The following is a 27,447-nucleotide window of genomic DNA, read 5'->3' as shown; positions in this document are numbered from 1 at the left end:
GACTTCGGGGCATCATAATGCGGATGCATTCTTTCGAGATGCAGATTGGGCTTGGACACAGCGGAAAGGTAAGAAATAATGATTTTTTAAAACTTAAAACAGACTAAGAACAGAAAAACTTGCACTAGGCACAAAAAGGCAAAACAAAGAGCTAGCATGGGAGGTAGAAAATACAAAAGGCTTAGCGCGGAAGCTAGGGAGTCCAGATACAGACTTGTGTTTCACAAGTCGTCACTTGTGAAACACAAACTGTATTTAACACAAACTAAAAAGCGAGAAAGAATAAACAGAAAAGGCAGACTTAAATACAGACAGTGACTAGCAAAACCAGGTGTGTGTCCGAAAACAAGAGGCAGGTTACACAAATAGGAAACTATGGTAACAGAACAAACCAGGAAGTGCACAAACAAACTCAAAAATCCGAACAACATGTGATCCGGGAAGCAGATCATAACAAACGCAAGTCAAAATGTTACAAGAAGAAAATTAGTATTTGTGCAATATTGAAGTTTGCTCAATGTCAGTTGCAATTTTATGAAAAGAGTCGCCATTTTACTCGACAAAAGTCACAATTTTATACGGAAATTTAAAAATGTTGGCAAAATTATAATAATAATCAGAAATTAGCTTGGCAAAATGATCACAAAAGTTGTTATTGTACTCCAAAAATGTCACTGTTTTGCAAGAACAACACAAAATTTGGCAATATTGTGATAAGTCAGAATTTTATATTACAAATGTCACCATTTTGCATTAAAAGTATAAATTTTACATAAAAAAGTAATAATTTTACAATAAAATATTGCAATATTACAGAAACAGAAAGAATATGAGAAATTTCAAATTTTAGAAAGAAATCAACACATTGTGAGAAAAAGACTCATTTTACTTCATTTATATTTGGGGGAATTTTTTGTTTGTAATTGTTTTTTAATCTTCATTATATACTTCAAGTTATTACAGTATGTCTCCATATACATTTATTTATTTATTTTTGAAATTATTTTAGCCAAAGGGGCCGCATTTCAATTTTTTACACACAAATGTTATTACATATGTTGGCCAGGGGGGGATCACTTCAAACATTAACACACACTTGTTTTTTCATATGTTGACCGGAGTGGGAGCACTTTTAAAACTGACACACAGTCAAATTGAAAAATCCCTCCTTTTTGGGAACACCCTCATTTTGATAGATTTCACCACCAGGGGTGGACATGAGACATTGTCTATTATATGCAATGCTTTCCCCGTATTGGGACCATGATTTATGTACTAACTTGTTCACACCTCCTCATATGGAAGCTACTTTTCCTTGTTGATGTCTCGAGAAGGGTAGAAATTCAAGAACACGCACGCACGCACGCACGCACGCACGCACGCACGCACAGGCATATTTGGTCAGTGCATGACTGCAAGCTAATCAATGCTAACATGCTACTTCGGCTAGCTGTATGTACATATTGCATCATTATGCCTCATTTGTAGGTATATTTGAGCTCAATTAATATCCTTTATCTTATTTGTATATAATTTAGTTTTCCATGTCTCATGACACATTATGTGTATGTAATATTAGCTCCATTTCAGATAGTTGTTTGTGTACCATGTTGTTCCAGACGACAGCAAACATTACCCAGCTTGCCAACGATTGTTGGCAAGCACAATAATATAGACACTTGCATCATGTGTTGCTTTTATTATAAGACTTATGTAAAATGTTTAAAGTAATTTTGATAGTAGGCTAATATAGACCCTTGCATCATGTGTTGCCTTCATTATTACACTTATATGAGACTTTTAAAGTCCTTTTGATAGTAGGCTAATACAGCCAATATAGACACGTACGTCATGTGTTGCCTTCATTATAACACTTATATAAGACTTTTAAAGTCCTTTTGATAGTAGGCTAATACAGCCAATATAGACACGTACGTCATGTGTTGCCTTCATTATAACACTTATATAAGACTTTTAAAGTCCTTTTGATAGTAGGCTAATACAGCCAATGTAGACACTTACGTCATGAGTTGCCTTCATTATAAAACTTTTGTATGTCTTTTCATTTTTTGCGGCTCCAGACATATATATATTTTTGTTTTTGTATGTTTGGTCCAAAATGGCTCTTTCAACATTTTGGGTCGCTGACCCTTGTTCTAAGTCAAACAAAATTATATTCCAACAGACCCAGCAGGAGGAAAAACCCACTAAAAGGTCTACATGTTGTCTATTTCCATCAAATCCATGGCAAGAATCGAATCTCAACCCCTCATTTCAGATTTCAGACCCCATGAAGCTGGCCTGGACATTGTGGCATGGCAGACTTTGCAGGGCGTCAGCACAACACTCTCAGGCCAAGCGAGCCTCATCTGCAGTAAAATCATGGCCATGCGGCAGCTCCGCATCAACACGGTCCCACGTGAAGCGAAGGTTGTCGCATACTGACGTTAACGCGGCGCGGAGAGCACCTCTCTCACGCGGCAAGGAGAACCACCCAGGCAGTCGGAACGTTTCCCGGACTTAACGACTTCAACGCAGCGTGTGTGTGAGCAGGCCAACAACAGTCCGCCTTTTTAATGTCAGCCAAACATGAAGTGTTACCCACTTTTACACCTCGGCATGGTTCAAAATCAAGCGTGGAAAAAGGGAGTTGAGGTTGCATTCATGCATTGTGCGAAAACTGCAAAAGTTGTGGAAAATGTTTTGTTTATTTTTAACATTTTTGACCCACAGGAAGAAATAGGGATGGAAATAGTCTATTCCAAGGTCCAATTGTTACCATTATAAAACTTAAGTGCAAACTTGTTGGTGGGAGGCTAAAAAATATTAAAATGGAACTTTTTTAAACATAATTGGAAAATTGTCAAAAACCTGATCTGTGTGACTTTAGGACAACACAATCAGATGAGGTGTGCAGTGTAAACTAAGTCATAGTTTTCAAAATCAACATGTTAATGTTAATTTGTCATCAATAATCAGATTAAAAAGTGTAACACAATTCACCCATCTGCAGTTCAGAATGACTCAAATTTCATGATTTTTAACTAATATATATATATATATATATATATATATATATATATATATATATATATATATACATATATAGTGAGGGGCGTGACCTGCGGTTCTGCAGCAAAGTGGGATGTGCCAAGACTGGCTTCAAGATTTGCGACAGGTGTGTAGATGACACACACACACACACACACACACACACACACACACACACACATACATACATACATACATACATACATACACATATGTATATATATATATGTAGATAGATAGATAGTGGTATAGTATAGTATAGTACTAACGAATCAAAAACGATACTATACTCTGAAGTGTACCTATTCTCAATATAAAAAAAGATATTTAACGGGCATGATGATGTGTAAGCAGAGGAGTACGTTCGGCAGCGCACACACACAGAGTACTTACAAGCAGACAGTGTGTAGACAAAAAAGGGAGAACGGACGCATTTTGGCTTAAAAACTCAAGATAAAGGTGAAGTTATAAGTTATAAGGAAGAGGTGCTGTAAGACATGGCTAGCTCGCTAGCAGCTAACGTCCATCCGCAGTCTGCAGTGTTGTAGTTACTTTTAAATCACTAATCCTTGTCTCCATGGCGACAAATTAAGTTTTTTTTTTTTTTTTACAAGTATCATCCCTGCAGGACGAGGAATAGCTAAACATGCTTCACTACACACCGTAGCTCACAAGCATCACAATGTGAACAAACACCATTGGTGGATCTACACCTGACATCCACCGTAATGATACCAAGTACAGGACTGTATTTAGTCAATACTACTATGATTACACCGATATTTTTTACCGTCACAAAATACGGTTTTCCTTTTTTGTAAAAAATCATATTATATTTATAAACTACGGAAATTCCATTGTCTTATTTACTCTCTTTAAAGCTCCAGTTCCATTGGCAGCAAAACAGACCCAGGGCATAATACTACCACCACCATGCTTGACGGTGGGAAGTGTGTTCCTGGGATTAAAGGCCTCACCTTTTCTCCTCCAAACATATTGCCGGGTGTTGTGGCCAAACTGCTCAATAGTTGTTTCATCTGACCACAGAACTTTCCTCCAGAAGGTCTAATCTTTGTCCATGTGATGTCAGATGAAACAAAAACTTTACACGCACACACACACACACACATATATATATATATATATATATATATATATATATATATATATATATATATATTCAGAGTTAATCCACAGCAACCCTTAATTTGATTAAAACATAATTTTAATTGGTTAATACATGTGTATTTATACTGGGGTTTATCTTGTAGGTATGCCTTGTCGCAGATGTTTTACCAGTCCTAGTAGCCACACAAGTGTAAAAAGAGTTATACACAAACTACATGTATTTACTAAAGAACCTTTCAAGGCACTCAAGGTTGCCGTACAACACTTAAAATGAATCTACCACCATAGAACAAGACAACAAAAACCGACAGTCCTCTGAAAAAACTACGATTTGATGTGTGCCGTGTTGGTGGTGACCCCGGGATGCAGAGACAGTAGGCGAGCTGCGGTGGACATTGTATTTAATAACAATAATGTGGTGCGGCAGCAAGGGAAGTTAACGGAAAAGGCACATGTATAGCTATGCAACATGGTACGGTCTAGACCGGGGGTGTCCAAAGTGCGGCCCGCGGGTAATTTTTTTAACGGCCCTAAGCACATTCTAAAAATACGATAAAAAAAATTAAAAACAGAAAAAGTGGTATAAAGGAGCAAACAAGTGAAATGTGACAAGAAAATATTGCAATGTTTACTCTAATAACACAAAGCTGCCATGCAGGCAGTTATTTTCTTTGAAAAAATAATAATTAATCAAAATCAATGTCACATTAAATATTCCACTTTGAGATATTTTTTGGGGAAAATGTTGCATATTTTGTGTTTGCCATATAAAAAAATAAAGTTTAGTTTTTTTAAAGAAGGGCCTGATAAGAACAATCAAAAAACCAAAACAACAATAAAAGTTATATTTGACGGATGGATCTGAAGTTGGTCTAAAAAAAAAAGTATATTTTTAATGAGTAGGACCCTTTTGGATCCCCAATAATTTTAGTGCATTTTTATTCTGTGTGTCATTGCTAAAAAAATAATAATAAATTGAAATCAATGGTGTTATGTGTTGACATTTTTAAGGCTCCAATTATTCTATAATCTCAAATACTCCACTTTAAAAATTTGTTGGGGCAAACTATTGCATTAGTTGTGTTTTTTTCCATAACAAAACAGGGTTTTCTTTGACAAAAAGGGCATACAACTTAAATCTTTAAAAACGTTATATTGACAGATAGACCTAATGTTGATCTAGAGCAGGGGTCTCTGGATGCAGAAACTGGGTGAGGCTGGGCCGCAAGAAAATATTTCTTAAAAAAATCTAATATGCACTTTTTAATGAATACACCTTCTTTGAATGTCTTTCCCTCCCTAGCAACACACTTGCCAACTCTCGCGATCTTTACGGGAAAAACACCCGAGTATCAGTGCCCCCCCACCCCCCCCGACAATATCCCGGGGCAATCATTCTCCCGGTTTTCTCGCGGACAACAATATTAAGGGCGTGCCGTGATGGCACTGCCTTTAGCGTCCGCTTTTTCACCCCGTCACATATTGTAAGAGGCTCCTGCAGACCCACGGAAGTGACTGCAAGACATACTTAGTCAACAGCCATACAGGTCACACTGAGGGGGGCCGTATAAACAACTTTATCACTGTTAGAAATATGCGCCACACTGTGAACCCACACCAAACAAGGTTGACAAACACATTTTGGGAGAACATTCGCACCGCAACACAACATAAACACAACAGAACAAATACCCAGAATCCAATGCAGCCCTAACTCTTCAGGACTACAATAGGGGGCGGGATTGGGGACTGCTCCGACAGAAACCAAATACAACATGTGACTAAGCTGGCACGTTTTTTGTACAGGATTTAGAGGACGCTAAAGGCAGTGCCTCCACAGTGCCCCCTTAATATTATTGTTTGGGTGATTTTCGGGAGAATGATCACCCCTAGAGAGGCACTGAGAATTGGGTGTCTCTCGGAAAAATCGAGGGTGTACAAGTATGACGCTGTAACGCACCGTTCATATAAAACTCACGGGCCGCACCAACATTAGATTTTCACATCAAGGTGCGGGCCGTAAAATAACGTCTCGCGGGCCGCATTTGGCCCGCGGGCCGTGTGTTTGAGACCCCTGATCTAGAGATTCAAACCTTGAATAACAATAATACAAAATAATGACACATTTTAAATATTTTTGGACCAAAATCTTGTGGGGTCCCTGGGATCAAGCCTGAGTGGAGGCCTAAATGTATATTTTTACTCATATATTGTATTGATTTTTGAAATAAAAACAATTTCAAAATGGCCCTTGCTTGCGTTGAGTTTTCAGTGTGCAGCCCTCAGTGGAAAAAGTTTGGACACCCCTGGTCTAGAGGCATGAAACACATCCTGTTTGGCAACTAAGGATGGGTAAGCAAGTCAGCGCTCAGATAGGAAAAAAAAAAAAAGTGAACAGAAAAGCACTGGACAGGAATAAAACACAAGTATTATTGTTTTGAATGTGAGTTCACTTGATTAATATTATTTGGGGTTTTTTTACAGCCTATTTCAGTGGTTCTTAACCTTGTTGGAGGTACCGAACCCCACCAGTTTTATGTGTGCATTCACCGAACCCTTCTTTACTGAAAGATAAAATGTTTTTTTTTCAAATTCAAGAAAAAGTCATGTTTTTTTACTGATGCACAAAATTAACTGTGTATGAACATCACCTTGTTCAAAGAACAAAAGTAACAGTGCATGAACTCACAACAAATTACACACCTTACACACATTACCATGACTTGATTAACGTGGACCCCGACTTAAACAAGTTGAAAAACGTATTCGGGTGTTACCATTTAGTGTTAAATTGTACGGAATATGTACTGTACTTTGGAAACTGTACTGTTTCATATAATGTATTCTCTTCCTTTGCAATCTGCCAGTAAAAGTTTCAATCGATCACTCAAACAAGCTGCAAATCAGATGGAAAATTAGAGGGAACATTGTTTGGGGGTATCCATGATACACAGATAGGGAGAAGTTTTTATTGACAAAAAATCGGATGTGTCTTTACCCTGAGGCCGACTCACCGAACCCCTAGGGTTCGATCGAACCCAGGTTAAGAACCACTGGCCTATTTTGATGGAAATTTTAGTCAAATTCATATTTTTGATAACATCAGACGCATTTAAATTCTGACATTTTTGTGTGTTTACTTCCCGCTTTTATCATTTCCACGAGCTTAGATGCCGATTTTGAAAATGTTTCCATTCGTGCCCGAATGTTGCTTACGTGACAGCCCTGGTTATAACTCAAACAAACGTCCGTCCTGCAATGCATTTTTGAGTAGGGAAGCGTGAAACGAGGACAGGCCTGGACAGTGGAGGTGAGGAGGAAGGCTTAAAAAAAAAAAAAAAACGTTTCGAGGAATCGCTTTTTGTAGTGCGCACTGGGAAGGTGGGATTGTGGTTGTCGAGCATGGGTGCACGCAGCAGGAAGGATGAAATACATTTGATGAAAGAATGGGGAAAAGAAGAGAGAAGCAGATGGAAAACACTATGAGGCCATGATGGTGAGGCAGATAAAAGGAGTGTGTGTGCGTGCTCTGAGGTGTAATGTCAGGGATATGAAACAGTGCAACCGTATCTGATGGCTGCCGTCATAAACTCTCATATGAACTTCCTTCTTTTTAACACTCACACAGAATAATACAAACCACAAAACCAGTAAAGTTGGCACGTTGTGTAAATGGTAGATAAAACAGAATACAATCATTTGCAAATCATTTTCAACTTATATTCAATTAAATAGACTGCAAAGATATTTCACGTACAAGCTGGAAAACTGTATTTTTTTGCAAATGTTAGCTCATTTGGAAATTGAGGCCTGCAACATGTTTCAAAAAAGCTGGCAGAAGTGGCAAAAAAGACTGCGAAAGTTGAGGAATGCTCATCAAACACTTATTTGGAACATCCCACAGGTGAACAGGCTAATTGGGAACAGGTGGGTGCCATGATTGGGTGGAAAAGCAGCTTCCGTGAAATGCTCAGTCATTCACAAACAAGGTCACCACTTTGTGAACAAATGCGTGAGCAAATTGTTTAAGAACAACATTCCTAAACCAACTACTGCAAGGGATTTAGGGATTTCACCATCTAGGGTCCCTAATATCATCTAAAAGTTCAGAGAATCTGGAGAAATCACTGCACGTAAGCGATATTACAGACCTTCGATCCCTCCCTGCATCAAAAAGTGATATCAGTGTGTAAAAGATATCACCACATGGGCTCAGGAACACTTCAGAAAACCACTGTCAGTAATTGCAGTGTGTCGCTATATCTGTAAGTGCAATTTAAAACTCTACTATGCAAAGCGAAAGCCATCTATCAACAACACCTAGAAACACCGCCGGTTTCGCTGGGCCCGAGCTCATTTAAGATGGACTGATGCAAAGTCTAAAAGTGTTCTGTGGTCTGACGAGTCCACATTTCAAATTGTTTTTGGAAACTGTGGACGTTGTGTCCTGCGGAACCAAGAGGAAAACAACCATCCGGACTGTTCTAGGTGCAAAGTTCAAAAGCCAGCATCTGTGATGGTATGGGGGTGTATTAGTGACCAAGGCATGGGTAACTTACACATCTGTGAAGGCACCATTAATGCTGAAAGGTACATACAGGTTTTGGAGCAACACATGTTGCCATCCAAGCAACGTTATCATGGACGCCCCTGTTTATTTCAGCAAGACAATGCCAAGCCAGGTGTTACAACAGCTTCATAGTAAAAGAGTGTGGGTACTAGACTGGCCTGCCTGTAGTCCAGACCTGTCTCCCATTGAAAATGTGTGGTGCAATATGAAGCCTAAAATACCACGAGGACCACGGACTGTTGAACAACTTAAACTGTATATCAAGCAAGAATGGGAAAGAATTCCACCTGAAAAGCTTCAAAAATTGGTCTCCTCAGTTCCCAAACGTTTACTGAGTGTTGTTAAAAGGAAAGGCCATGTAACACAGTGGTAAAAATGCTCCTGTGCCAACTTTTTTGCAATGTATTGCAAAAAACCCTATCTGCAAAAAAAAGTTTCTTAGTTGGAACATTAAATATCGTGTCTTTGCAGTCTATTCAATTGAATATAAGTTGAAAAGGATTTGCAAATCATTGTATTCAGTTTTTTTTTTTTTTTTTACCATTTACACAATGTGCCAACTTCACTGGTTTTGGGTTTTGTACTTAACATTTCACTCTCAAAATCAAGGTTCTTGTAAATACTCTAAAGCCATGTTTTGCCTCATTTTCAATTGGAAGCAGGCAATAATTGGACAAATTATTTGAAGTAACTATTTTCAATTTTTAATAATGATTTTGGGGTGCATGGGTAAATAACCGTATTTTACTGGCATAAAGAGCGCACCGGGATATAAGCTGGGCCCACTAAATTTTAGAAGAAAAAAATATTTTTACAAGCCGCAGATATATACCGGTCCGAAAAGATATCTGAAAATGTTTATTCACATCAATGTAATCAGAATAGTCAATCAATAATCTGTATGATATGTCTAACAATGTAGCTAAAAGAGTACATTATTCCGCCCCGTAAAGCACTCTAAAAAAACATCCAAAATACTCCATCCACATGTCTTAACCTGAATATTGCATGTATTACCCCATCTGGTGCCCGTAAAACGGCAGTAAAAGTGCTGATCAAACAAAACAGAAGCTGTCGTCATGGACCCAAAAACTGGGGAAGCTAGCTTTCCAATCAGCTAAACAGACTCACTAACTCTAAGGTGATATTTTGGTGAATTTACTGAAGAGTTTGTGAAACTAAACAATACAAAAAATAATGCCATTGGAAATCAATAACACCAACACAGGCACCTGTGAACGTGTTAGCAAATTAGCTAACACGTGCAAATATGCATGAAAACACTCCTGCAGACGGTTTAGTAAGTTTGAATTGTTTTAGTTATATTGTAAAATGTGCATTACTTGGGAGTATTAAATGAAGGTTGCCAACAAGAGCGTTGAAATCACCCAGCAGAACAAGGGAATCACCCAAGAGAGCACTCTCCAGTACTCTAGGAATCCAAAAAGGGTGGGTACTCTGAGATGCTGTTTGGTGCGTAAGGACAAAGAACAGTCAGAACGTGTCCGTCCACCCGTAGGCGGAGGGAAGTTACCCTCTTGTCTAGTCCAACATGCAGGGTCTGAGCCGGTGGGGCAACACAAATTGACACCCCAGCTTGTCGCCTCTCACTGTGTGCAACGCCAGAGTGGAAGAAAGTCCAGCCCCTGGTTCCAGAGCCCTTGCTGTGCATCAAAGTATGTCCATCTATTTCTAGCCGGAACTTCTCCACCTCGCGCACCAGCTCTGTCTCCTTCCCCCTCCAGCGAAGTGACGTTCCACGTCCCAAGTGCTAGCTTATGTAGTCGAGGATCACTCAGCTCACATTGCACCCGACATCTATGGCACCTCCTGTTAGTTATGAACCCATCGGAGGAGGGACCCACGTTGCCTCTTCGGACTGTGCCCAGGTGGGCCCCATGGGGACAGGCTCCAGAGGGGATTGACCCGCGTCCGTGCGAGGGAAATCTAAGTCCTTGATTTTTGTTTTCCATAAAGGTCTTCTCGTATCCGCTTTTAGTGGTAAGATCTAGGCCCCTTGCATACTCAGATTGTTTGCTGCACAGTAGTCACGTGGCTTAGGTGGTCTACCACTTTGTTTACTTCTGTTCAAAAGTCACGTGATGGAATACAACTTATATTCCATTCAATTCCTTCATGTAAAACCAGATTTATTCTCAATAAAAACTGTTTTGTGTTAAAGACCTACTGAAATGAGATTTTCTTATTTAAACAGGGACAGCAGGTCCTTTCTATGTGTCATACTTGATCATTTCGCAATATTGCCATATTTTTGCTGAAAGGATTTAGTAGAGAACATCCACGATAAGGTTGGCAACTTTTGGTCGCTGATAAAAAAGCCTTGCCTTTACTGGAAGTAGCAGACGATGTGCGCGTGACGTCACGGGTTGTAGGGCTCTTCAGATCCTCACATTGTTTATAATCATGGCCACCAGCAGTAAAAGCAATTCGGACCGAGAAAGTGACAATTTTCCCACTAATTTGAGCGAGGATAAAACATTTGTGGATGAGGATATTGATAGCGAATGACTACGTAAAAAACGAAAAAAAAAAACAGGCGAGGGCAAGTGAGAGCGATTCAGATGTTCATATTTACGAGGATAATTCTGAAAAATCCCTTATCTGCTATTGTGTTGCTAATGTTTTAGTGAGTTAAATAGTACCTGAGGTCGGAGGGGTGTGGCCACGGGTGTCTTGACGCCAGAGTCTCTGAGGGAAGTCAAGCAGCTGCATGGACGGCGCAAGCAGCTCCGCGGATCTCCGGTAAGAGGTGACTTTATACCACAATTTTCTCACCGAAAAATGCCGGTAGACATGTAGTCGGGATCCATGTTCGCTTGACCGCTCTGATCCATAGTCAAGCTTCACCTCCGGGAATTTTAAACAAGGAAACACCGGCGGTGTTTGTGTAGCTAAAGGCTAAAGTTTCCCAACTCCATCTTTCTACTTTGACTTCTCCATTACTAATTGAACAAATTACAAAAAGATTCAGCAACACAGATGTCCAGAATACTGTGTAATTATGCGCTTAAAGCAGACGACTTATAGCTTGGATCGGGCTGGAAAATAATGTCCGCTACAACCCGAGACGTCAAACGCACGCGTCATCATACCGCGACGTTTTCAACAGAACACTTTGCGGGAAATTTAAAATTGCAATTTAGTAAACTAAAAAGGCCGTATTGGCATGTGTTGCAATGTTAATATTTCATTATTGATATATAAACTATCAGACTGCGTGGTCGGTAGTAGTGGGTTTCAGTAGGCTTTTAAAAAAAGGCACTCAATTTGATTTGCCTTTAAATGCCTACTGAAATGAGATTTTCTTATTTAAACGGGGATAGCAGGTCCATTCTATGTGTCATACCTGATCATTTCGTGATATTGACATATTTTTGCTGAAAGGATTTAGTAGAGAGCATCCACGATAAAGTTCGCAACTTTTGGTGCTAACAGAAAAGCCTTGCCTGTATCAGAAGTCGCAGACGATGACGTCACATGGCTCCTCACATATTGACATTGATTTTAATGGGAGCCTCCAACAAAAACAGCTATTCGGACCGAGAAAACGACAATTTCCCCATTAATTTGAGCGAGGATGAAAGATCCGTGTTTGAGGATATTGATACCAACGGACTACAAAAAAAAAAAAAAAGTTAAAAAAAAAAATGCGATTGCATTGGGACGGATTCAGATGTTTTTAGACACATTTACTAGGATAATTCTGGGAAATCCCTTATCTTTCTATTGTGTTGCTAGTGTTTTAGTGAGTTTAATAGTACCTGATAGTCCCCCATGGGTGTGTTGACGCACAATTTTCTCACCGAAACCTGCTGGTTGACATTCGGTTGGGATCCATGTTCGCTGTGATCCATAGTAAAGTTTCACCTCTGGGAATTTTAAAGAAGGAATCACTGTGTGTTTGTGTGGCTAAAGGCTAAAAGCTTCCCACCTCCATCTTTCTACTTTGACTTCTCCATTACTAATTGAACAAATTGCAAAAAGATTCAGCAACACAGATGTCCACAGATGTCCAGAATACTGTGTAATTATGTGATTAAAGCAGACTACTTATAGCTTGGATCGGGCTGGAAAATAATGTCCGCTACAATCCGAGACGTCAAACGCACGCGTCGTCATACCGCGACGTTTTCAACAGGACACTTCGCGGGAAATTTAAAATTGCAATTTAGTAAACTAAAAAGGCCGTATTGGCATGTGTTGCAATGTTAATATTTCATCATTGATATATAAACTATCAGACTGCGTGGTCGGTAGTAGTGGGTTTCAGTAGGCCTACTGAAATGAGATTTTCTTATTCAAAACGGGGATAGCAGTCCATTCTATGTGTCATACCTGATCATTTCGCGATATTGCCATATTTTTGCTGAAAGGATTTAGTAGAGAACATCCACGATAAAGTTCGCAACTTTCGGTGTTAAGAGAAAAGCCCTGCCTCTACCAGAAGTCGCAGACGATGACGTCACATGTTGATGGCTCCTCACATATTGACATTGATTTTAATGGGAGCCTCCAACAAAAACAGCTATTCGGACAGAGTAAACGACAATTTCCCCATTAATTTGAGTGAGGATGAAAGATCCGTGTTTGAGGATATTGATACCGACGGACTACAAAAAAAAAAAAAAAGTTTTAAAAAAAAAATGCGATTGCATAGGGACGGATTCAGTTTTTAGACACATTTACTAAGATAATTCTGGGAAATCCCTTATCTTTCTATTGTGTTGCTAGTGTTTTAGTGAGTTTAATAGTACCTGATAGTCGGAGGTGTGTAGACGCGCAGTGTCTCAGGGAAGTCGACGGCAGCTTTATGGGCGGCACAAGCTCAGTTGATCTCTGGTAAGAAGCGACTTTTTACCACAATTTTCTCACCGAAACCTGCTGGTTGACATTTGTTTGGGATTGCAAAAAGATTCAGCAACACTGATGTCGAGAATACTGTGTAGTTACGCGATTAAAGCAGACTACTTATAGCTTGGATCGGGCTGGAAAATAATGTCCGCTACAACCCGAGACGTCAAACGCACGCGTCATCATACTGCGACGTTTTCAACAGGACACTTCGCAGGAAATTTAAAATTGCCATTTAGTAAACTAGAAAGGCCGTATTAGCATGTGTTGCAATGTTAATATTTCATTATTGATATATAAACTATCAGACTGCGTGGTCGGTAGTAGTGGGTTTCAGTAGGCCTTTAACGGGTATGTGTGTGTCTGGAACAAATTTACATCATATCGGGGGAAAAAATTATTTCCACAGACCCTTTGGATAAAAATGCAGGTTCCATTGCATGTCAAAGCCCCGAAAATGTGAGTTATTTGACAGAACATTGCGAAGCAGTCAATCTGTGTCGGGAGGAAAGGCTTCAATAGCAGCAGCAGACAGCATCCAAAGCTAACGGAGCCCGCGGGCAGCGTGACGGAAGGACGGCGAGAGGAGAAGTCTTAATGGCCAAGAAGTGGTCACCGCCAGAAACAAGTTAGAAGGAGACATGGGAAAAAAATCAATGTTGTGTCCACTAGGGACAGAAAGTCATGGAGGGTTTTCCCCGCCTGCCAACCCCCCCTTTTCAATGGTGTAATGGAAGACTGGAGTCTCTTTTATGGCCACGGTCACCTTGTCTAATAGAGGAACCGGAGGACGGAATCAGAACCAAGGAAAAAAATACCAAGAAGTAAAGGGGAGACAGATAAATGTGCCGCCTCAAATATTTACGGCAGGAGGTCGGACAGTAAATTAACACTTGCCAGAGCAGAATTAAGGACACACACAAAAAAAATAATCAGGAGTGGCAGCAATCAGCGAGGATGCCGATGATGAACGAGTCGACACGCCCGGCTGAGCCACCGCCGACTTTAAGAGAAAATAATTAACTTTGTAGATCAAATCACTGTAATGGGCCGAAAGATGATTGCACTGTCACTTTTGATTGACGCCAAATAATCTCTTGTTCTCCCGTGTCAGTAGGAGAGTACACACGTTGACGTAGTACTACTAGGAGGATTAAACTATTTCAAAAATTGTTCTTAAATCAATGAAATAATCAGGTTCCTTAAAGGCCTACTGAAATGAGATGTTCTTATTCAAACGGGGATAGCAGGTCCATTCTATGTGTCATACTTGATAATTTCACGATGTTGCCATATTTTTGCTGAAAGGATTTAGTAGAGAACATCCATGATAAAGTTTGCAACTTCTGGTCGCTATTAAAAAAGCCTTGCCTTTACCGGAAGTAGCAGACGATGTCCGCGTGACGTCACAGGTTGTAGGGCTCCTCACATCCTTACATTGTTTATAATCATAGCCACCAGCAGCAAGAGCTATTCGGACTGAGTAAGCAACAATTTCCCCATTAATTTGAGCGAGGATGAAAGATTTGTGGATGAGGAAAGTTAGAGTGAAGCACAAAAAACAATAAAGAAAAGGCGACGGCTCCAGGTGGCGGCAGTGGGACCGTTTCAGATGTAATAAGACACATTTACTAGGATAATTCTGGAAGATCCCTTATCTGCGTATTGTTTTAATAGTGTTTTAGTGAGATTGCAAAGTCATACCTGAAAGTCGGATGATTAGGGTGAACGCCAGTGTCTCTGAGAGAAGCCGAGGAGCCAAGATCACAGCTGCCTTTTTGAACTGCAGGAGGAGGTCCAGTAATCCATTGAAGACTCCGGTGAGAGCCGACTTAATATCACAATTTTCCCATCCAAAAACTTGCTGGTTGACTTGGAGAAACATGTTCACCGGCTGTGTTTCGGTGCTAAAGGCAGCTGCAATCCACCGCTTTCCACCAACATTATTATTTTTTTATAAACTCCATTGTTAATTGAACAAATCGCAAAAGATTCAGCAACACAGATGTCCAAATTACTGTGTAATTGCGCGATGAAAAGAGACGACTTTTAGCCATGTGTGGTGCTGGGCTAATATGTCCGCTACAACCCGAGTCGTCACAAAAGCGTCATCATACGCGTCATCATTCCGCGACGTTTTCAAGAAGAAACTCTGCGGGAAATTTAAAATTGCAATTTAGTAAACTAAAAAGGCCGTATTGGCATGTGTTGCAATGTTAATATTTCATCATTGATATATTAACTATCAGACTGCGTGGTCGGTAGTAGTGGGTTTCAGTAGGCCTTTAAAAGGGAACTGCACCTTTGTTGGGAATATGGCCCATCATTCAAAATCTTTGAGTAAAACAAGAACACATACCGTATTTTCCGGATTATAAGGCACACTGCCGATGAACGGTCTATTTTTCATCTGTTTTCATATATAAAGAGCACCGTATTATAGGGCGCATTAAAGGACTCTATTATTTATTTTATTTTTTTCTAAATGTAAAATACTTCCTTGTGGTCTACATAACATGCAATGGTGATTCTTTGGTCAAAATGTTGCATGGATGATGTTTTACAGATCATCTTCAAGCCACTTTCTGACAGTCGCTTCCAGATGCACCGTTTTGTGGGCGGTTTTATTTACGTGGCTCACCTTCGGCAGCGTCTTCTCCCCGTCATCTTTGTTGTAGCGGTGTAGCGTGCAAGGACCGGAGTGGAAGAAGTGTCAAAAGATGGCGCTAACTGTTTTAATGACATTCAGACTTTACTTCAGTCAATAACGGAGCAGCATCTGCTCATCCGGAAACAACAACACCCGTGAAAAACAGTCAGACCGGAACTCTCTAATAACTAAAGTTCCTTGGGTGAATAATGTAAACTCACTACACCGGTATGTTTTAGTGCATTCATGGTGAGTTTACTGACAGATATAAGAACTTTACACTACTTTATATAAGAAATGGCAACAGGGCAGGATGAATGTCTCATAACAAGAATATAGAGAAAAAGAAGAAGTTTATCGAAGCTATATATATATATATATATATATATATATATATATATATATATATATATATATATATATATATATATATATATATACCTACCGTATTTTTTGGATTATAAATCGCACCGGCCGAAAAAAATGCATAGTAAAGAAGGAAAAGAAAACATATATGAGTCGCACTAGAGTATAAGTCGCATTAAGGGGGAAATTTATTTGATAAAATCCAACACCAAGAATAGACATTTGAAAGGCAACTTAAAATAAATACAGAATAGTGAACAACAGGCTGAATAAGTGTACGTTATATGACGCATAAATAACCAACTGAGAAGGTGCCTGGTATGTTAACGTAACATATTATGGTAAGAGTCATTCAAATAACTATAACAAATAGAACATGCTATACGTTTACCAAACAATATGTCACTCTTAATTGCTAATCTCAGTTTTTATAAGTTAACGCCAATATTGAAATGATAAATTTTCATAGGTACGGAAGTGCATTGTTTTTCACAATGCACTTCTGCCATGACCCACCCCCGCCTGACTTTTATTGGTTGACGTGTGTGTGTGTGTGTGTGTGTGTGTGTGTGTGTGTGTGTGTGTGTGTGCGTGTGTGTGCGTGTGTGTGATTTTTAATCAATTAAAAAAATATAATAATAATGATAATAATAATAATACTATATATATATAAAATTCTATTTTTAATTATTGTTATCATTTTTTTTTAATCGATTAAAAATCGTTACAAGTAAGAATCATGATTCATTCGAAAATCCTTTGTTTTTGGACACTTGTCCTTTGTTTGTCCGCGAGCGCTCACACTGAAACCACCAGTTTGCACGTCCTTCCCACGTGCTAAAAAAACGCAAAAGAGTGCTCACAACAATCATTGGTACTTATTTAAAACAGCGGTAAGAACTGGCAAGTCACATTGTACGTGCTAAATAATCACATTTGCATATTATCCTCCCATTTTTTGATGATCAACATACATGTTGCACATTACAAGACTCAGAACGCTCACTTAACAGACGCAATCCACTTTGCACACGTTTAATAAACCGGCTTTGCTCTTTTGCACGTGTTTTACCGCAGTACACGCAAACCTTTATTGAATCAGGCCCACGTGGTCTGTTCATAAGAAATAATGTTCTCTCATGTACCAAATGTACATTTCCACTTTGTTTTTTAGTTCAAGATCAAGCAGAGCATCTCACTGTGGGAGTGAATGCATTGGTCGGACGCCAGCCTGGTGTTTGGATGTGATCCATGGTAACACACACACCGCACACACGCACACCTACACACACACACACATTCTTGTATTTGTTACCTTCTTGAGACCTTAGAATAAAGCCTACCTCTTTAGGACCACCTTTCTAGATATATAAAGAAGTGTATTTACAACATTAATAATATATATACATACTATGCAGATATAAAAAAAGCTTGGTGTGAAAAATGAGTTGGATTTTCACAGGAAAAAGGTCACAGTTTCACAAGAAAAACTTAGAATGCTGGCAGTATTATAATAAAAGTTGTAATTTTACTCAAAGCAAGTCAAAATTTGACAAGAAAAACTGAACATTCGTGCTATATTATGATAATATTAGGATAATTATATTATCATAATATAGCACGAATTGTGGGGGCGGCATAGCTCGGTTGGTAGAGTGGCCGTGTCAGCAACTTGAGGGTTGCAGGTTCGATTCCCGCTTGTGCCATCCTAGTTACTGGTGTTGTGTACTTGGGCAAGACACTCTACCCACCTGCTCCCAGTGCCACCCACACTGGTTTAAATGTAACTTAGATATTGGGTGTCACCATGTAAAGCGCTTTGAGTCACTTGAGAAAAGCGCTATATAAATATAATTCACTTCACACACTTCACACTAATAGTTGGAATTTTACTCAATAACAGTCGCAATTTTACAAGAAAAGCTTAACATTTTGGCGATTTTATGAAAAGAGTCATAATTTTACTCGACAAAAGTCACAATTTTAAAAGAAAACGTTAAAATTTTGGCAATATTATAATAATAATCTGAATTTTATTTGGAAAAATTATGACAAAAGTCATCATTTTACTCCAAAAATTTCTATATTTTACAAGCACAAAAAAATTGGCAATGGTGTGATAAAATTCAGAATTTTATATGATGAATATCACCATATTGCAATAAAAAGTAAAACCATATTTCCTTGAATTGAATTGAAAAACATCTTCTCACTCCTGCGCTTACCAAAGGCATGCAGTAAAAATTTGAGTGTGATGTAAGCTTGGACCTTAAATCCTACTGAATAGCTCTTAATTTTCTTCCTTTTATGCGATTTCAAATAACCGGTATTGAAATCAGCCTCTTCCATTTTGAGAATGATGACAGGGGAAGTGTCACTCGTGACGTCACGAGTTTGACCCGGCAGTAATTCAAGGCAGGCGCATACTATATGCCCTGCGGCAATTCAAGGACATACGGTATTTTAAAAAAGTGATATTTTTACGAGAAAATATTGCAATATTACAGAAACAATATGAGAAATTGTTCCCAATTTTATAAGAAAAAAGTTGACACATTGTGACAAAATACTGCTTTTAGTCATTGTTTTGTTTGTAATAGGTTTGTAATCTTCATTATTTACTTCAAGTTATTAAAGTATGTCTCTATATACATCCATTTTCTACCGCTTATTCCCTTTCGGGGTCGCGGGGGGCGCTGGCGCCTATCTCAGCTACAATCGGGCGGAAGGCGGTGTACACCCTGGACAAGTCGCCACCTCATCGCAGGGCCAACACAGATAGACAGACAACATTCACACACTAGGGCCAATTTAGTGTTGCCAATCAACCTATCCCCAGGTGCATGTCTTTGGAAGTGGGAGGAAGCCGGAGTACCCGGAGGGAACCCACGCATTCACGGGGAGAACATGTAAACTCCACACAGAAAGATCCCGAGCCTGGATTTGAACCCAGGACTGCAGGACCTTCGTATTGTGAGGCGGACGCACTAACCCCTCCTCCACCGTGAAGCCCCTCTATATTGATTGTTATTTTGTTATTAATTTTGGCCAAAGAGGGCGCTTTTCAATGTCTTACACTTACTTGTTATTACATATGTTGACCAGAGGGGTAACACTTTTGAAACAGACACAATTTCGAAAGAAAACTTTAAAATGTTGGCAATACTATAATAATAATCAGAATTTTATTTGGCAAAATTTGAAAAAAGTCATCATTTTACTCCAAAAAAAAATCACTATTTTACAAGAACAACAAAAAAATTGGCAAGTGTGATAAAAGTCAGGATTTTATATGACAAATATCACCATTTTGCATTAAAACAATGATTTTATATTAAAAAAAGGATACTTTTACTGGAAAATATTGCAATATTACGGAAACAGAACGAATATGGTCAATTGTTCCCAATTTTATAAGAAAAAAGTTGACACATTGTGAGAAAAAGACTGCTTCTAGTTATTTTTTTGTTTGTAATAGGTTTGTAATCTTCATTACTTACTTCAAGTTAAAGTATGTCTCTATATACATATTTATTGTATTTTTGTTATTAATTTTGGCCAAAGAGGGCGCATTTCAATGTCTTACACTCACTTGTTATTACCGTATTTTTCAGACTATAAGTCGCAGTTTGTTTCATGATTTTTGGCCGTGGGTGCGACTTATACTCAGGAGCGACTTATGTGTGAAATTATTAACACATTACCGTAAAATATCAAATAATATTATTTAGCTCATTCATGTAAGAGACTAGACGTATATGATTTCATGGGATTTAGCGATTAGGAGTGACAGATTGTTTGGTAAACATATAGCATGTTCTATATGTTATAGTTATTTGAATGACTCTTACCATAATATGTTAGGTTAACATACCAGGCACCTTCTCAGTTGGTTATTTATGCCTCATATAACATACACTTATTCAGCCTGTTGTTCACTATTCTTTATTTATTTTAAATTGCCTTTCAAATGTCTATTCTTTTTCCCCAAAAAATGTGACTTATACTCCTGTGCGACTTGTATATGTTTTTTTTCCTTCTTTATTATGCATTTTTGGCAGGTGCGGCTTATACTCCGAAAAATACGGTACATATTTGGACCAGAGGAGGAGCACTTTTAAAACCGACACAGTCAATTTGAAAAATCCCTCCTTTTTGGGACCACCCTCATTTTAATAGATTTCACCACCAGGGGTGCACATGAGAGCTCTACTTTTTGTTTTTTGTAATGTGCTTTAGGCCGATGACAAAGGAGTCACAGACCACAGATGGCCTCTGTGCCGCACTTTGGGCAACCCAGCTGTAGAAGCTAACTGTTAATGGCCACTAGAGTCTTAGTACCGTAGTGTATTTTTTCAGCCTATGGTCACATGTGGGACGCGGGTTGTCTTACGTCAGCACCAGAAGTCGTAAAATCAGCTGTTCACCTGGCGAGTTTTTTCGGGGATGAATAGGGAAGTCCTTCTTTAGCTGCCGTCTCGTTTCAACATATATTGCTGTCTTTTGTATGCACATTGAATCAACCAAAAACTCCTGACTTTGGAGCAATGTTCACGGACTCTAGTATTTGGCTTTCTATTAGATGCAATGGTTTTCCGTATTGGGACCATGATTTATGTCCTAACGTGTTCACACCTCCTCATATGGAAGCTAATTTTCCTCGTCGATGTCTCAAGAACGGTACAAATACAAGAACACACACACATACACCCACGCACACACACACACCCACACGAACAGTGCAGTGTAGACACTTTCAGGTCCATTTAACATTAAAGTCATCATCCCTGGTGGACCTTGGCGTCCACGTTGAATTTACAGCAGGCTTGGGAGAGACAACACATGTGCCGGTGGCACATGAATCTATTCACGTGGTCAAAATGGAAGCTTTTACACATCTTAATAATCCAAAGAGAGTTGATATTTTACGGCGCCTCATAAATCTTCATTTGAACACACACACACACCCACACACACACACACACACACACACACACACACACGGGAGATAGTGGTAATATCAAGCAGATGTTAGCAAGTTTGGATTGAAACGTCCCTCCTCTGTGTGACCCGCAAGGACTTGCAGGAAGTCCGTGGCGAGGATGACGTCACAAAGTCCGTCTAGAAGCTCGGAAAAGACCGAATGGGACCAACGAGGACGTGTCGTTGTCAGGTAAAAACAATGACTGATGCAGTCGACCTGCAATCAAATTTGACCAAACGTCTTTGCTGCGACAAGTGCAATGAGGATTTATTTACTGGCGTGCGACCATCTATTCTTATTTGCATCCCTTCATCCCGCGGAAAGAGATCCATACGCGCGATATCAACATATGTAAGCAAGGTCACCTTTGTGGTGCAGAGTCATCAAAGTGCTGGCCGGGTCGTTTTCGTCAGGGACACGCGTGCAAAATAAGTTGAATGCATTTTTTTTTTTAACTGACCAAAAGTATTCAGAGGTTGTTTTGGCCTAAATATTTGAAAAAGAAAGTTGTAAACCTATTCTTCCAAGTTTTGTTTTTGTTTTTTAATTTTGGCAAAAAAATACTTTGGTCATGAGTAAATGTATTTTTAAAAAATTATTCTATTCATCTGTCAAATGTAAATTTAAGATTAAACGATACTTGGGTAACACTTTAGTATGGGGAACACATATTCACCATTAATTAGTTGCTTATTAACATGCAAATTAGTAACATATTGGCTCTTATTCTATTATACAACCAGTAAGCCATTAACTAAGAGTCTTCTCTTAATGACTGTCATGATCCGTGGCCCGGATCATCTTTTTGTTATTTTCTGCTGGTTTTGGACTCCCTTAGTTCCTGTTGTTGTGCACCCTTGAGTTGGTTTAGTTACCATGGCTACTTATTTTCACCTGCCTCTGATTGGTGTTTGGGACGCTCACCTGTTTCTCGAGCACTAACCAGAGGCATTATTTAAGCCTGCCTTTGCCAGTCAGTCGGCCAGTCGGCCTGGCTTCTTTGTTTGCTTCATGCTCTCGTTAGGTAAGTTTAGCTTCAAGTGTGATTGCCACGTGTTTCTTTCGACTTGTTTTCTGTTCTTGGTGGTGCTTTGATTTTTTTCAAGAATAAATCATGCTCCTACCCACAAGTCCTGTTTGAAGGGGTCTCTGTTTGCATCCCGGGGGAACAAACCTCGCGGAAAGCTGCAACCCCGTCCTAACAATAACCTCAGAATTATTGCTTATTAGTAACCTTAACCCCAACCCTCATATGTTCCATTAGTGTCCAAATAACTCTGAATTAAGTCTTTGTTATTTTATTAAGTTAAAAGTTAAAGTACCAATGATTGTCACACACACACCAGGTGTGGCGAAATTATTCTCTGCATTTGACCCATCACCCTTGATCACCCCCTTGGTAGATGAGGGGAGCAGTGGGCAGCAGCGGTGCCGCGCCAGGGAATTATTTTTGGTGATTGAACCCCCAATTCCAACCCTTGATGCTGAGTGACACGCAGGGAGGTCATGAGTCCCATTTTTATAGTCTTTGGTATGACTCAGCCAGGATTTGAACACACGACCTACCGATCTCAGGGCAAGCAACTAATGGTGAATATGTTCCCCATAGTAAGTGGTATGGAAACTCGAATTAGAACTTGAAACTTGTATAGCTTTAAAATGTTTAAGCACAGCATTTTTTAAATAATTACTATACAAGTATAATTTTCAATACATTATTTTTAGTGGTGCATTTCACGTTATGATTGTTTTTGTTTTTATTCTAATATGTATTTACTCATTTGATCATAATACATGTACTGAGAAAACTGACACTTTACCCCTCAGGTTATATTTAATTTTCTCTAATTGTAAGAAAAACATGAGGTCCTAAAGTCTTAGGGAGGCCTTGGAGGCAAACTGTGATTTTCACTCAAATAAAATAATTCTACAAACTATTAATGATGCAAAGGCAAATTTTATTGAATTTATAAATATTACTGCTTTTTTAATATATGAACAGTGGAAACCCGATTCAAAAACCCCATGGAGGCTGCATAGTTTAAATGTGTCTAAACTCTCACAGTCTTACTGTATAGCTTCGGGTTGCCAGGCAACCACTGAACTAGGAATGTTAGTTACATAGCTAGGCTCTGGCTTGCAGCACCTTCACTTGGAGGATTTTATCAGCGAAGGTGGGCCTTTGTTCCGCAGCAAGTCCTTAATTGTAATGAGATTGAAAAATATTTGATACCTTCTGCCAGGAAAAAAAGCAGGCATAAGTGGCAAAAAAGACTGAGAAAGTTGAGGAATGCTCATCAAACACTTATTTGTAACATCCCACAGGTGAACAGGCTAATTGGGAACAGGTGGGTGCCATGATTGGGTGGGTATAAAAGCAGCTTCCATGAAATGCTCAGTCATTCACAAACTAGGCTGGGGCTGGGCGGGGTCACTACTTTGTGAACAAAATGCGTGAGCAAATAGTCAAACAGTTTAAAAACAACATTTCTCAACGAGCTATTGCAAGGAATTTAGGGATTTCAGCATCTACGATTCGTAATATCATCAAAAGGTTTAGAGAATCTGGAGAAATCACAGCACGTAAGCGATGACATTACGAACCTTTGATCCATTAGGCGGTACTGCATCAAAAACCGACATCCATGTGTAAAGGATATCACCACATGGGCTCAGGAACACTTCAGAAAACCACTGTCAGTAACTACAGTTCATCGCTACATCTGTAAGTGCAAGTTAAAACTACACTATGCAAAGGAAAAGCCATTAATCAACAACACCCAGAAACGCGCCGGGTATGCTGGGCCCAGGCTCATCTAATGTGGACTAATGCAAAGTGTAAAAGTGTTCAATGGTCTGAGGAGTCCACATTTTAAATGATTTTTGGAAACTGTGGACGTCGTGTCCTCCGGACCAAAGAGGAAAAGAACCATCCAGATTGTTCTAGGCACAAAGTTGAAAAGCCAGCATCTGTGATTGTATGGAGGTGTATTAGTGCCCAAGGCATGGGTAACTTACACATCTGTGAAGGCACCATTAATGCTGAAAGGTACATACAGCTTTTGGAGCAACATATGTTGCCATCCAAGCAACGTCTTTTTCATGGACGCCCTTAAAGGCTCTGCATACACTGACCAAGCTGTTTACCCACCAAGACTTGAGATCCATTAGTCGTTATTGACCGGCAGGATTGATCAGGTACCTGATCGATACCGACGAAGATGTCACAAGTAAACGATAAGGCGGGTTTACAAAATCCTTACAAGGCGACGTGAAGCCGCTAAGGAAAATTGAGCCCCTTGGATTCCAAGCACACACATCGAGCATGAGTGAAAATATTTGAGTTGCCTAAAGAATTCATTTTAAGCAGGGGTCTTCAACGCGGTGCCCGCAGGCACCAGGTAGCCCGTAAGGACCAGATGAGTCGCCCACTGGCCTGTTTTAAAAATAGCTGAAAAAGCCTCACTTACCAGTGAGATGCCTCTATTTTTTAAATTGTATTTATTTACTAGGAAGCTGGTCTCGCTTTACTCGACATTTTTAATTCTAAGAGAGACAAAACTCAAATAGAATTTGAAAATCCAAGAAAATATTTTAAAGACTTGGTCTTCACTTGTTTAAATAAATCCATTTATTTTTTTACTTTGCTTCTTATAACTTTCAAAAAGACAATTTGAGAAAAAGTACAACCTTAAAAATGATTTTAGGATTTTTAAACACATATATCTTTTTACCTTTTAAATTCCTTCCTCTTCTTTCCCGATAATTTAAATCAATGTTCAAGTAAAAGTATTTTTTTTATTGTAAAGAATAATAAATTATTTTTAATTTAATTCTTCATTTTAGCTTCTGTTTTTTCGACGAGGAACATTTGTGAAATATTCATTCAAACTTATTATGATTAAAATTAAAAGAAAATATTCTGGCAAATCTAGAAAATCTTTAGAATTAAATTTAAATCTTATTTTAAAGTTTTTTTGAATTTCTTTTAAAATGTTTGTCCTGTAAAATCTATCTGATTTGTTTTTGTTAGAAATATAGCTTGGTCCAATTTGTTATATATTCTAACAACATGCAGATTGGAGTTTAACCTATTTAAAACATGTCATCAAAATTCTATAATTAATCTTAATCAGGAATAATTACTAATGATGTTCCATAAATCATTTTTTTAATTATTTCAAAAAGATTCAAATTAGGTAATTTTTCATTTATTTTTTTCGGTTGAATTTTGAATTTTAAAGAGTCGAAATTGAAGATAAAATATGTTTCAAAATTTAATTTTCATTTTTTTCCGCTGTTTTCTCGTCTTTTTAACCGTTCAATTAAGTGTTTTTTTCATCATTTATTCTCTACAAAAAACCTTCCGTCAAAGGAAAAAAAATGAACGACGGAATGACGGACAGAAATACCCATTTATATATATAGAGAGATTTATTTATATAAGGTAAATTGAGCAAATTGGCTATTTCTGGCAATTTTATTAAGTGTGTATCAAAGTGTTAGCCCTTCACATTAATCAGTACACAAGAAGTAGCTCTTGGTTTCAAAAAGGTTGGTGACCCCTAAATTTAAAGCAACGGTTCAATTTTTGTTTCATCTGCAATCACGTGGCCAAAGATAAGACTTTCTGGAGGAAAGTTCTGTGGTCAGATGAAACTAAAATTTAGCTATTTGGGCACAATACCCAGCAATGTGTTCGGAGGAGAAAAGGTGAGGCCTTTAATCCAAGGAACACCACACCTACCGTCAAACATGGTGGTGGTAGTATTATGCTCTGGGCCTGTTTTGCTGCCAATTGAACTGGTGCTTTACAGAGAGTAATTGGGACAATGAAAAAGAAGGATTACATCCCAATTTTCAGGACAACCTAAAATCATCAATTTTGCTCACATTTTCAGTAGACCCATAATAAATTCATAAAAGAACCAAACTTCATGATTTTTTTTCGTGACCAACAAGTATGTGTTCCAATCTCTCTATCACAAAAAAAAAGAAAAAAAGTTGTAGAAATGATTGGAAACTCAAGACAGCCATGACATTATTGCTTATTATTACTTTTGACCATGACTGTAGCTACACGGTGTTAGTAAAGGCTGAGCACATGCATGTGTGGGTTTATTGAAATAATAAAAAATGACTACTGAAGGGAATATTTTGCGCTTACAGGTTCTTGACGTTGGTGATTCCTCTGAAGGCTTTCCTGGGAACTGCCTGGATCTGGTTCTCACTCAGGTCTCTGAGGAAGAGGAGGGGGGGAAAGGGGTATTAGATGTGGTACTGAGGCTTCTATGGAGTCCAATTTGGAACAAAACCGCAAGCAGTTGAACAGGAGAAGGCGACAGATGCATGACGTGACATTCATGATGGCTGTAATAATTGCATCCATGAGCTTTGAGTGTGTGTGTGTGTGTGTGTGTGTCCGTGCGTGTGTGTGTGTGCATGTGTGTGTGTGTGTGGAGCTGTCAGTTCTTAGTTAAACACACATTCCACCCCACATGGACGTTTGCCCATGCGAAGGAAGGGACATCCAGGCTATATGAGCCAGAACACATGACATGACAGCCGGGCATTAACGACATCATCAAGGAGACTAATCTGATACAGAAATACATCACACATGCTATTTGTGCTCTAATTAAAACTCAAGATGTGTTTTTAACAGTCAAGTATGACTGGCATTTTGTAAAAAAAAAATGTATATTGACTTTTGACTGATATCCAAGAACAAGATGGTCGAAGATCAGAGGTCAAATTGCCTGCTGAATTGTATGACAAACTTGTTAAGATGTTTTTGAGGAGTGTTCAGGGGGATGAAGGTCAAAA

At 38.8% G+C, this 27,447-nt stretch overlaps 1 protein-coding gene across 3 annotated transcripts in view; it reads right to left on the bottom strand.

Annotated features, from left to right (window-relative positions):
- slit3 (slit homolog 3 (Drosophila)) overlaps positions 1–27,447 on the bottom strand; it is a 601,438-nt gene that overhangs the window by 284,634 nt on the left and 289,357 nt on the right. For all 3 annotated transcript variants that reach the window (XM_061891595.1, XM_061891594.1, XM_061891593.1), the window contains one exon: positions 26,789–26,860. In XM_061891595.1, the coding sequence (XP_061747579.1) occupies positions 26,789–26,860 (72 nt within the window). The remainder of the gene's footprint in view (positions 1–26,788; positions 26,861–27,447) is intronic.

Source organism: Nerophis ophidion, linkage group LG29 (assembly GCF_033978795.1).
Source record: "Nerophis ophidion isolate RoL-2023_Sa linkage group LG29, RoL_Noph_v1.0, whole genome shotgun sequence".
Taxonomy (NCBI): Eukaryota; Metazoa; Chordata; class Actinopteri; order Syngnathiformes; family Syngnathidae; genus Nerophis; species Nerophis ophidion.
Note: the sequence above shows the minus strand (reverse complement) of the source record. Positions and strands in the feature narration are given on the sequence as shown.